The sequence below is a fragment of the Hyperoodon ampullatus genome (genome assembly GCF_949752795.1).
Source record: "Hyperoodon ampullatus genome assembly, chromosome: 14".
In the NCBI taxonomy this organism is placed as follows: domain Eukaryota; kingdom Metazoa; phylum Chordata; class Mammalia; order Artiodactyla; family Ziphiidae; genus Hyperoodon; species Hyperoodon ampullatus.
Window position 1 is genome coordinate 76,888,543 of NC_136927.1, and position 12,973 is coordinate 76,901,515.

At 46.1% G+C, this 12,973-nt stretch overlaps 1 protein-coding gene across 2 annotated transcripts in view; it reads right to left on the reverse strand.

Moving 5' to 3' along the window:
- Positions 1–12,172: 12,172 nt before the first annotated feature.
- PTGIS (prostaglandin I2 synthase) overlaps positions 12,173–12,973 on the reverse strand; it is a gene marked incomplete at both ends in the record, with an annotated part of 44,190 nt that continues 43,389 nt past the window's right edge. For both annotated transcript variants that reach the window (XM_079719981.1, XM_079719980.1), the window contains one exon: positions 12,173–12,317. In XM_079719981.1, coding sequence (XP_079576107.1) covers positions 12,173–12,317 — 145 coding nt within the window. The remainder of the gene's footprint in view (positions 12,318–12,973) is intronic.

A 12,973-nucleotide genomic window follows, 5' to 3' on the forward strand; every position in this document is an offset into this window, starting at 1 on the left:
CTTGAGCGCCTACTGTGTGCAAGGCACAAAGATAAGCGTCCGAGATATAGCTGTGAACCAAACGCAAACGTCCAGCCCTTGTGGAGCTGGTTGGAAACAGACCAAAACCAAGAAAGTCAAAGAATATGTCAGACGGTGATAAGCACAGTGGGATAATGAAGCAGAGGAGAGGGATAGAGGCAGGGGTAGGGGGAGAAGATTGCAATTTTAAATAGCCCTTGCTTTCATGAGCTTCCATTCTAGATTCTAAAATCTAATTCTAGAACGGAATTCTAGATTCTAGTAGGGGAAGGTGAGCAATGGATACATCAACAAATAAATATCCAGTGTGGCAGCTGGTGATAACTGCTAAGAAGAAAAATAAAGCAAGGTGACAGGAAGAGAGAGTGAAGGGTGAGCTAGCTTATAAAGCCTGGTGATTCAATCATTCATTCATGTCACTTTGGACAGCTGGTTATTGAGAGCTTCCTGTCTGCCAGACCCTATGCCAGGGTCAACAAAGAATACGTCCTCCCCTGGAGCCCCGTGTCCAGTGGGGGAGACAGAATCGATCAAATAAACTCCAGAAATGAATAAAAAACTGAAGGATTTACCTAGAGAAGTGAGCAAGGCCTCCCTAAGGATGCCATAGTTGGGCCCCATGTTTACTCATTTATGCTTTCACATACATATTTACTGCATGATAAGTAAATAGATGCTGTGGACACAGCGGTGAGCCCCTTGTTCTGGAGGAGAAAAGCAAGCCACAGTGCCCTAAAGTAAGATCCTTCCCCATCTGGCCCTTTCCTTCATTTCTAAAATTAAGGAATTCATTTCCATGGAGTTGCACATAATATTATTATATATTTTAATCTGTTCATTTCTCGTCACCTCCATCATCATGATCCGTGTCCAAGATGCCATCATCTTGTAGGTAGAGGCCAGGGATGCTGCTAAACATCCTCCAATGCACAGGTTGAAGCCCCACAATAAAGAATTCTCCAGCTCTGAATGTCAATGGTGCCAAGGTTGAGAAGCCTTAGATTAATTTAATAGAAGGCAAAGGTATTTCCCAGTCTGGAAATGCTATTCTCTCAACCAGTAATTAGTGAGCACCTACTATGTGCCAGGTACTACTCTGAACACTGGAAATACAGTAAGAATAAAACAGGCCGTCTCTCCACTCATGGACTTATATTCTGGTGGGGGATACAATTAATAAACAAGTAAAAAAATAAACCAGATCATTTGAATTGTGTTAAATGCCATGAAGAAAAGTAAGTGAGAGGAAGTGATAGAGCATGACTGGGAGAGGTATCAGCAACTTTAGATAGGGTGGTCAGGCAGGAAAGGCTTCCTGGAGGGGGGTGATATATCTAAGGCAAGAATCTGAGGGCAGGGAGAAGACAACCATGTGAAGTCCTGAGGATGCAGGTACAGGCAGGGGAAACAAAACAAGCAAAAGCCCTAAGATAGAAATGAGCTTGGGAAAGGAAGTTAGAGAAGTGGATGGAACCAGGCCAGGCAGAGCCCTTTGGGGATTTTATTCTCAAGGTTAAGGAATGTTTTTGAGTTTTTTTAATTGTGATGGGAAGCCATGATAGAGTTTTAAGCAGAGAAGTTCCATGTGCTGGTATATATTTCAAAGTGATTCTTCCAGCTGCTGTGTGCATTATGGAATCTGGGGGACATAAGGTAGCAGCAGGAAGACCCATCATGAGACTTCTGCAATTGTCCAGGCCAGAGATAATGGGGTTTGGACTGGGATGATAGTGGTGGGAATAGCTGGGCAATTTCATAGCTACAGTGCTCTGACAGGGGAGAGTCCTCCCCAAGTCCGAGGCTAGTGCTAGATATTCCATGTCATTCAGATTTGTCACTCCAGGTGGCCCAATTCCTGCAAAGTTCTGGCTCTGGCTCCAGATTCAGATAAAGAACATCTGTGTACAATTGGATGTTAGAAGTGCAGATAGTGCAAACAGTTCTGTAACTTTTATGCAAAAGCCCTGTTCCTACTACTTGTTCATACATTTACTCAGTGCAAAGGATTCAGTGCAAACTTAAGAAGGAAGTAAGTGTTGCTAGTGGCTCAAAGAGTGAGTTCTGGAGTAAGAATGATTGGTGCCATTTTTTGCAAAATGACCTTGGGCAAGTGGTTTAACCTCTCTGAGGCTCAATTTTTTTCTTCTGTGTAAAAGGAGGATGGAAATTATTATAAGGAATTTATAGAAAGCATGTACTCATTGCTAGCTCTCATTATCTGATAGATTGTAGGTTACCCAAGGGCAGGAGGTGGTCTGTCTTGCTCATCTCAAGTAACAGAATACTTTACTAACAGGAGTTTAAAGAATAAGAATATTTAGTTATCTCACATAAAAATTTAGGAAGAGGGTGGTAGGAGAGTTGATTAAGCAGCTCAACTATGTTATTAAGGACCCAGGCTTCTTCCATTTTTTTTTTCTCTGTCTTCTTCAATATATTGGCTTTTTGTCCCAAGCTTGTTGCCTCATATTCACAAAATAGTTGCCACCACTCCAGGCATAAGTCTCCATAAAACCATATTCAAAGGCAGAAAGGAGATGGCTAAGGTGGCCAAAAATAATTCTCCTTTTATCCTCCCCCACCCCCAAAAAAAATCTCTGCCAAGTTCCATGTCATGGGTCACATGGCCACTCCTATACCAATCACTGTCAAAGAAAATAAGATTCACCCTATAGGGCTAGACTAATTACTTCCCTTACAAAATTGAAGTTTATTTAACAAGGAAGAAGTGAAGATTAAAGTTGGGTAGGCAACCAACAGTGTCTGCCACACTGTTCCCATAGTGCCCAGCACAATGCCAGGTACAGAGTAAATGCTCAATAAATATTTATTGAATTAATAAAGAAATCCTCTTATATGAAGGTATATAAGAAACTTATGAATAAGACACACCTCTGACTCCAGGAGTATCCAATCCTATTGGTGAGGGTGGGGGCAAGGTATATAAGAAATAAAACTGGCAAAGAGTTCTCTTATGGGCCCCCTCTCTGACTCCAAGCCTTTCATGAGGAGACCCTCTGAGATGATTCATAGTCTCAAGTCAGCTAAACTGATATTTGTATACATCTTTTTAAAAGAAATCGTTAGTATGTAAGCAGTGTTCAAGTCCTCTGGGCAATCTCCTATGCTAAATAGCAGAGGTCATGAGCTGGTTATCTGCAGACTTTTGTTGTGTGGCCATCACAGATTTTTTTTTTTTTTAGTTAATATTTAAATATCAGAGGGATTTCCATGAAAATCTGGATTTCTGTCTTCTCTTGAAAAATTAGAGGAACTGATTAAAACTGGCCCACATTCCTGTGTAACATGGCAATTACAGCTGGCACAAGAGGAGTGGCTGGCCTTGAATCACAGCCACCCCCTTTAGGCAGGATGTGCTCTCTATTATGCTACAGTCTCCACCTCTGCCTAATATTCCTCACTCAAGACCCTTTTCTTATTTATGTTACTTTCCTGGCCTTGGTATAAATTTAATTTCATGCTTGTTGCACACAAAGGCCAAGGAAGTCCAAAGAAGTTGGCTTGCCGCTCTCTGTTTCCCCAGGCTCTGCAGAGTGCCCAATTTAGAAATTTTATGTTCTAAATGAAAAGACTATAAATTATTTGAAAGCACCTGGTCTTCATTTCTTAGAATTTTCCACCATCATAAGCAGAGAGACTATCTAGAAATAAAGCCAATAGAAGGGAATATAGAGCCCAGAGACTGAGATACTGAGTCCTGTCAATGTCATTAGAGCTCCTGGATCCAGCCATGCCTGAAGGCAGTACCTCTGGGTTTTCCACTTATGGGAACTAGTAAATACCCCTTCTTACCTAAGCCAGATTGTGTTGTGATTTTGTCATTTAAGTCCCAAAGAGCCCAAGTGATTCAATTCTCTCTCCACTAACCAGGAGTTTATCATCTCCTTATAATGTACTTATAGGAAACAGTGCAAAAAGAGTAATAAAACTTAGAATGTTCTATGGAGAAGGAGCCTTGCATTAAGAGTTCAAGTATAACCATCTCATTCTACAGATGGGAAAACTAAAAAGCTCATCAAGAGGTGCAGTAAGGGACTTCCCTGGTGGCACAGTGGTTGAGAGTCCGCCTGCTGATGCAGGGGACACAGGTTCGTGCCCCGGTCCTGGAAGATCCCACATGCCGCGGAGCGGCTGGGCCCGTGAGCCATGGCCGCTGAGCCTGTGCGTCCGGAGCCTGTGCTCCACAACGGGAGAGGCCACAACAGTGAGATGCCCGCGTACCGCAAAAAAAAAAAAAAAAAAAAGAGGTGCAGTAAGTATCCTGATGGTCACCAGTAAGTAGGCAGCCAAGTACCAGCACTAGGTCACAAACCATCTTCTGTTCAGGCCCTCTCGGCAGACTTCCCACTGAGAGGTGTTGAGAGTTTTCTCCGAGGCTGAATGAGGTCAAGTCAGCCCAATTCATCCATGTAAATACAAGTGAATCCCCGTCTAAGCTGGGCTGGCAAGAGACATGTCCGCTTGAAGTCAGATTTTTTTTCTTGGACTCTGTAACACCAGGCATCACTTATTTATAATCCCACCGAGTATCCTACTCAGGTTTCTCAGCGCTGCTGGGCACTGAGCAAAACTAATTAATCCCTTCTCCCCTCTACCCACAGACCCTTGGGAAGGAATCATTGTTTTCAGTTATGAGGGCACCCAAAGGCTCAAGGGATATAATTGACACCTCTGAGTGGCTGTCACTCAGGACAACTGCTCTATGCTGTGGCCTTGCCCAGATACAGTTCCAGTAGCCCCAGGGATTTTTCTAGCAGCTTGGACTCCAATCTTTTTGCCCGTTTCTCTTTTGCCCCAATAATAATAATAAAACCCAATAAAAATAATCATAATCATGAGTAAAATGGGGTCAATGATAGAATCTACCTCCCAGGGTTGCTGGTGGGACTAATGAGATAAGGCATGGGAAGTGCTTAGCACCATACATAACACTAGCAAGTACACATTAATATAACTTTAGTAACCACACTAACAACCACAATAACAACAGCTAACATTGATTAAGCAGTTACTATATGCCAGGCACTGTACCTATTAGCTGTTGGATGGTCTTTGAGTGACCAGATGTCTGATTCTAGTACTTTTTCAATGTAGCCTGATAACCTTTATCAAGCCCTGGGGTTCCTGGCCCAGGTTCCTGGAAAGTGTGTGAGCCTGATTTTCTGACCAACCCAAACAATTTGCATTTTTATTTTCATCTTTTGCTCATCACCTACCCATCAACCCAACCACCCATTCATCCATCCATATACTCAGCCACCAAACTATCCAACTATACACCCACCCATTTATCTACCCACTCACCCATCAATCCATGCACTCACTTATTCACTCATCCATCTTTCTTCCCATTCATTCACATATTCTATCCACTATCCATCTTTCTACCCACTCATTCACCCATCTCTCATTATCCAGCCATCTACCCATCCATATACCATCTGTCTTTCCATCCACCTGTCTATCTACCCATTCACTCGTCCATCTATCCATCGATCGATCAATCTATCCATCCATCCATCCATCCATATGCCCAATTACTTACCCACCTAATCACTCATCCACCTACTATCTACCCACCCATGCAGCTACATACGCATTCATCCCACCACCCAATCACTCATCCAGCCCAAATATTCATGCATCTACCCACCATTCACCCACCCACCCAGCCACTCTACCCACTTTCTCAGCCATTCCCACCCATCCACCACCTAATATTTTGGAGTGTTTACTACACATAATGCTCTGTGCTAAGCTGTGGCATGGTCTCTTGAGCTCCTTCCCTGGGAGGAAATGTGGACACGACCAGAGGGTCCCCACAGAGGGAGATAGGTAAACGTGCACGTAGTCCATTGAGCCCCTTCATGGCCTGGACTTTGCCAAAGCCACTGGCTTCCAGGGTCTGTGGTCAAACAGTGATGAAATACAGGGTGAGGATGGACTGAGGCATGGGCTTCCAACAGAGCAATTACAGGTAAACTAATACTTCTTCCCCACAGAAAAGCCTGGGAACTCCAAGATGCAGTAGAAAAGGAGTGAGTCAGCAAAAGGAGGAAATAAAAGCCACAGAGATCAAGAGCTAATTAACCGATTCTCCTAAGATATCATTAAATCCAGCCCTCCTGCCCTTTGGAGACTGATCACTCTCCTACTTCCTTTCCATCGCCCTTGTCCACTCTGTCCTGACCTCATCTGCCTCCTCTCTCATCTCCCTTCCCTCATCTTATACTTCCTTGAATCCAACGTCCCTGCTGCAACCAGGGCTGACCTTTAAAGGCACAAGTCTGACCACATCACTCCCCTGCTTATAATGCTTTATGACTCCTCATTGTCCAGGATAAATCACAATCTCTCCCAAGATGAGAAAAAGGCCATTCATTCACTTATTAGCACTTATATTTCCCAAGCACCTATGAGGTGCCAAGCTTAGGTTGCATGTTGGGAATCCAACAGTGGTGAAACCAACCTGCTTTCCTGGAGCTCCCATTTAAATGGAAGACATACCAGAGACATTTAAAAATAATCTAATATTGATACTCAATGTGAAGGAAATAAGTAAAAGTGTGAGAATAAGAATAATGGGGAGGAGAGGCAGTGATTTCAGCCCAAGAACCTCCTGAGAGAGTGATGATGCTGATGAGTCTTAAGTCAGAGTGATCACCAAACCATAAATATAGAAGGGAGAGCAGGTGCAAAGGCCCTGGGGCAGGTGGGAGGGTTGAAGGAGATGGAAGACGGCAGGGGTGGCCAGGGCAGAGTGTATGAGGGCAAGAATGGGCTGAAAAGGAGTAGGAAAGAAAAACAGAGGAGAGAAAAACTGTGTAGGTGAGGCTGTCTGGAGGTTTTTGGATGTTATAGCAAGAGCACTGACGGGTTTTAAGCAAAGAAGTAGTTGATCTGATTTTTAACTTCAGGATGTAAAAGGCTGTTTTAGAACCTCTGAGGTCTCCGTTTCTGCTGTGCTCAGAGCCTCCAAACTGGGCACAATACATGACAAGCCCCTCATACCTTTTAGTAGTCACTCGTTATTTCTCCCCATACCTCCCACCCCTTAACCCCTCGAAACTGCTAACCTACTTTCTGCATTATTGATTTACCGATTCTGGACATTTCACATAAATGGAGCCATACAATATGTAGCTTTTTGTGACTGGCTTCTTTCGCTCAGAATATGTTTTCAAGATTCATCTATATTGTACCATGTACCAGTACCTCATTCCTTTTCGTTGACAAACAGTATTTCATTGTATGAATATACCACATTGTGTTTATCCACTCATCAGTTGATGGACATTTGGGTTGTTTCCACTTTGGAGCTGTTTAATACCAACTCTTGAGTGGTTGTATTAATTCTGATATGGAACCTACCTTTCTGTGTTAGGGGTATTCAAATGTCCTTTCATAGATTGACAGTGGAAGCAAATGACAAATGTATTTCTTAATGTCCTTACCTGGCAAAATAAAACTCTGGAGTCTTTCTCTTGACTTTTATAGTGCAGGGGTCTGAAAGGTCAAAGTCCTGGAGCTGCAGACCTCTGATAGAAAGTCAATGGCTCAGAGAAGCCAAGTGTTGTCCCTTTGGCCCTGCGTGTGGCTCAGACCATGACTGGTAAACAGGAGAGCATAATGCAGCACTTGTCAAGCTGGGGTGCAGTGCCCTTCTGCAGGCACATATTGGTCTCCTGGAGAGAAAGACTACATTTCCCAGCCTCCTATGCAGAAAGGAGTATCATGTGACTAAATTGTGACCAATGGGATAGAAACAGGTTTTTCTCCTCTTTCCTTCTCTCCCCTTCCTGCTGGCTGGAATGTGGACAAAATGGCTGGAGCTCAAGCAGCCACACTGGTCCCTGAGGTGGAAAGCACTGGTTACAGATGCTGGAGGGACCAAAGGAAGAGGCCTGGTGACTGTGGAGATGCCACACCACCTCTGATCTCCTGCATCTGCACGAGAAAGAAATGTCTGCTGTGTTGAGTGTAAACATTTTAATGTATAAAATGTTGCTGTGTTACTTTGTGCCTCCATGGCCCCCCACAGATGAAGGACATTTGCCTCTGGACATTTTTTTTTTTTTTTTTTTTGGCCAAGCTGAGCGGCGTGCAGGATCTTAGTTCCCAGACCAGGGATGGAACCTGTGCCCCCTCCAGTGGAAGCACAGGTCTTAACCACTGGACCACCAGAGAAGTGCCAGGACATTATTTTTACTCAAAGATTTGAGAGAAAAAAACGATTTTCCCTTTTCAATTTTTCCCAAAGCTAATATAATTCATTTCTTCCTGGGAATTCCCTGGTGGTCCAGTGGTTAGGACTCCGAGCTTCCACTGCCAGGGGCTTGGGTTCTAACCCTAGTCAGGGAACTAAGATCCTGCATGCTGTGCGGTGTGGCAAAAAAAAAAAAAATCTCTTCTTTTTAATATTAAAATAAATGCATATATCTGCATGAAGGATAGGTAACGTTTAGTGAACTTGTAAGACACTTTTTTGCTTGCCTTACTTTGGGTTGTGAGCCTCTTCCCCAAGATCCGCTAAGGGCACCCAGTCCCTCCTCTGCCATCAGGAGGATTGTTGATAGAAAGATCCTGAACACGGTCTCAGGAAGCAGGGAGGCCTGCATTTGAATCCCGTGTCTACTACTTATTAACCACGAGATCCTGGGCCAGCCACTTCACTTTCTGACCCTCAGTTTCCTCCTTTGTAAAAATGGAGATGATAATATATGGTCTGGAGGGTGGCTGGATGTGTGACTTCTGTCCATGAAAGGCCCTGTCCCAGAGCCAGGCACATACGGACTCTGTGCTCCCTTCCCAGGCGCTAACCTCGCTATTCTGGACACAGCCAACTCTCAATCTGAATCACACTCAGAGGCAGTTCCACAAACAAGGGTGATTTAATGTATTTCAGCACATTTCGACTCGACAATATTATATAAAAATAGAAATCTTTGTTAAAACAGCAAGGTGGAATAATCACTGCTACTCACGAAACACCATCTTTAAGAAACAACAAACAAACAAACAAACAAAAGAAACAACAAACATCCAAATCAGTGACGCTGAGCCAGACGATTCAACTCTCCAAGCTTGTTTTTCCATCTGGAGAATGGGCAGGTGGGATGTCCCCAGCTTACTGTGGGCGGGACCCACTGGTGGCAGGAGATGACCCTGGGCAGCCCTCGCACCAGGCGTAATGCACACCCATGTGGTGGGCAGCTTACTCCTCTTTTTCTCCCTTCCCCCCACCCCGTGACTGTCATGGACAGAGTCTCAGGGTGGTGCTGGCGTGGCCTTAACGCCACTCAAACATGTGTTTGTTTCATTTTGTAACAGAGAAGAGACGGAGCTCAGGCTCCAAGCCTTGGTGACACCAGCACAGAGGACCCCTCCCCAGCAGATTTCTTTTTCAGTCACTTTCTATTTCTGGCAGCAAGCGATACATGTTGTTACCGGCAGAGGAAAAAAAGTCCCCTTTTTAAACAAATTTAAGTTTAAAAAATGAGACTGTTTAAAGGAAAATATCTGGTAAATAACAATACAAAATACAGCAAAAAATAGTAGTCACGATGATGGTAAAGAAACGCTCCATTATGTCAACCTAAGAGTATTTGTGACATAGGTCCTGCAATTTTGTGATTCTAAAGCAAGGTATGAAGAAATACAATGACATCTGGGTACCTTCCTAAATAACCTGTAGCAAGGAGCTAACCCACTCATCGCTCCCTCTTTTCTCTATAGCTTATATTTTTTAAAAGAAGAAAGAAAAAATAATAAAGATTGAAACAAAGGTGGGTTTAAAGCATTGTCTCCCAAGCTGTACTTCAATATCTCTGATACCAGCTGGAGCTGCCTGGTGGGAGAATCGTCTCTTCCTAATGATTGTGGCTCCAAGGAGGTGTCACCTTTAAAGGGAAAAGGCCCTTCTTTGAACACAGGTGAGAATCTAGTCTCAGTGACAAAGCAGCCCTGATTTGGAAGGGGGAAATCAGAAGGGCTTTTCCCCAGCACATCAGGGTAGCAGCCACGTACAAGAGATCTTCCTGGAGCTATTTCTGCCGACCTCCTCCCTTCCCTTCCAAGCCAGGAAGGATGAGGCAGCTGAGGGTTGCCATGGAAACCGGCTCCGTCCTCCCACAGGAGGCTGCCAGCCCTGATTTCCTGCAGAGTTAAGAAGCAGGAGGCAGTGGGGGTCACCCAGGCGTGAAGATGGGTTTCCCTGGGGATATCCCGCCTCCTGCCAATCACAGTGCCTCTCTGGGAATCCTGGGGCCGCCTGGAGGCTGAGGGCCGGGGAAGCCCCCAAGCCCTGGTGCCGCTCTGAGAAGAGACTAGCCCCTGGAACATTCAGAGATCTCAGGTCCTCTCTTCTCGCTCCAGCTAAAGCTACAGGGACCTAGCTATGTGTGTGTATGTGTGTCCAGAGCGCATGAGATGCATCCACCCATGGGTGTCTCTGGCTCTGTCAGCTCTCTGATGCCAAACAGAACTGCCACTCCACCACCCCACTGAGCTCAAAGAGCACAGAGCCGCCCATCTAGCATTTGCTACTGGGACAGTAAGTCTGTTTGCAAAATTCTATCAGCAAAATTCTATCAGCTTACAAGCTGTGTGACTCTGGGCAAGTCATTTCACCTCTCTGAGCCCATTTCCTCAACTATAAAGAGGGCATAACCATCCTCTCTTTGCAGAGATGCCGTGAAAAGTAGAAATACTATATCTACTGTTCCTGTCACAGGCATTTAGAGGGTCCTCAATAAACAGGACCTAATATTAATAATAATACTTGTCATCATAATAGAAGTTTCCAGGCAATTTTTCTTTTTGATCTTTTTTTTTTTTTTCCTAAAGCTGATGCAAAGGCAAGTTTTCATCACTGATCTGTTTGATCAAAGGGTGGTGCACCCAGGATAGGATGGACCATTGGTCTGAGAACCAATCAGCGGGTTCCCACCACCTCCTACAATATCACCTCTAAGAGTAGGAACAGGGTTCTCAAACTTGGGTGTCTTCGGGGGACAGGAGGTGCTGTGACTAGAAAAGCAGAGCAAGTAGAAATCCTGGTGAACCAGAGCCCACAGGCCCCGGATAAGGGAGGCAGCTGCTACTGAGCTCTGGCCAGTGGTTGCCCTTGGGAATATGGGCCCAGTGTGGACAGATCTTTCAAGTTTTCAAGAGAAGCTGGACATTTTGAATCAACTTTCCCAAAGATGACAAGATAACACTAATGTATTTTTTTTTAAATGTAGGACAAACAAAACAGGCCTGCAATCTGGACAGTCCCCACAGCTGGAGCTTCTAAGCTAGAATGTGGGAAACCAACACCTCCTCTTTGCCTTGACCAGTCCCAGGAGCCCTGGCCGCTTCCTTTCACTGGGGCCATCCAGTCGGGGCCATGTCTTGCTAACTCCCTGCGTGAGTCCCAGCGCTGGGAACACCCACCCCGTCTGGAGCCCATAACTGTAACGCAGAGAAGCCTGGTCCTCAGAGCCCATCATCTGGAGGCTGTCCCCACTCCACACCGAGGACGCACCAGCATCGGGAAACCCTCCAGCATTTTCTCAAGGATTGGTGTGAACGGAGAGATGGGGGAAGCGTCTAGCAAGTGGGGCGCCTACGAAAGCAGATATTGTAAGAGACTCTTTGGCTTTAGGTAGTTTAATAAAAATCTGGGGACAGAGTTTATTTCAACAGACGCACTGCTAGGCCCCAAATGGCCTTTTAGTGGCCAGCATCTGCTCTGACTGGTTAGGGTCTGGCCCGCACCACTGTCAGGACCTTGGACGGCAGCCCGTGGGGGCTGGGGGCAGAGCAGTGGGGTCTCCTAGTTGTGCCCCGTCTGCCCGAGCTTTAGTGGGTATCGTAAAGGTGAGAGGCGCAAGAGGGGCTGGGAGCGGAAAGAGCCTCATTTTGGAACTTAACCTTTGCAGCAGATAATCCACAGAGCTTTTCGTGTCTTTTCTTCACGCCCCTTCTTTCCCTCCCCCAGACACAGCCTTCTAGGAAAAACAGTAGGCAAGGGATCACGCTTGGCACCGCTGGGTGTTCAAAGCTCTGTACCCAGGCCGAACGCAGGCACAGAATATTGGGCCACTAGGGTCAGGCTGGGTGCGTGGAGACCCATCTGCCCCGGAGCTCAAGGCCGGATGCGGTAACGGACAGGCACGTCATGTTCCGGCTGCATCAGCCCGAAGCCGTACCTGCTGAGGTCAAACAAGGGCATCTCCACGTCCGGGCTGATCAGCTCCAGGTCAAAGCGCGCCAGCACAAGGAACACGAATCTGCAGAGAGACAGTGTTGAAGGCGTGAACGGGGAGTGGGAGGCCTGTTTGGAGTCAGGCGGGAAAGCAATGGCGTCCTCCCGGGTCTCACCCCAGCTCTCACTTTGGTTAAAGTGGGAAAGGAGGGCGAGAGAGCAGAACACAGGCGTTTCCTGCTCACCAGTCCGGGAGCTCCCGAGTCCTGGCTGACGGCCTGTGGGCAGGGGTGATGTGGGTCAGTTCCACACCAAGGCCTTTCCGAGCCAGTGCCTGACTCTCCAGCTTTCTCTACTGCCTGGCAGCTGTGTGGGTTCCATGCTGAGATGATGGAGTGGGAAGATGGGAAGATCCTGGCCCCTGAGTCCTTGCACGGAGGGGAAGAGCCCCCCCCCACAGCCGACGCTGTGTGAGTGGGAACTAAACCTTTGTTATACGAGCCACTGAGACTTGGAGGTCGTTTGACACAGCAGAGCACAGCCTAGCTTCTGATGAACACGGACAGTGACCCTTCCTGATTCTTCCCACCATACTCATCCCAGACCCCCACCAAACTCCTGGAACTGTCTGCCTCGTCAGGGCTGCTGCTGAGCCACAGCTGCCTTCGTGAGATCAGAAGCAGGCACCCCTCCCTCCAGATCTCTTACCGCTGTCTGGGGAAAACTGTTAGAATATACCAA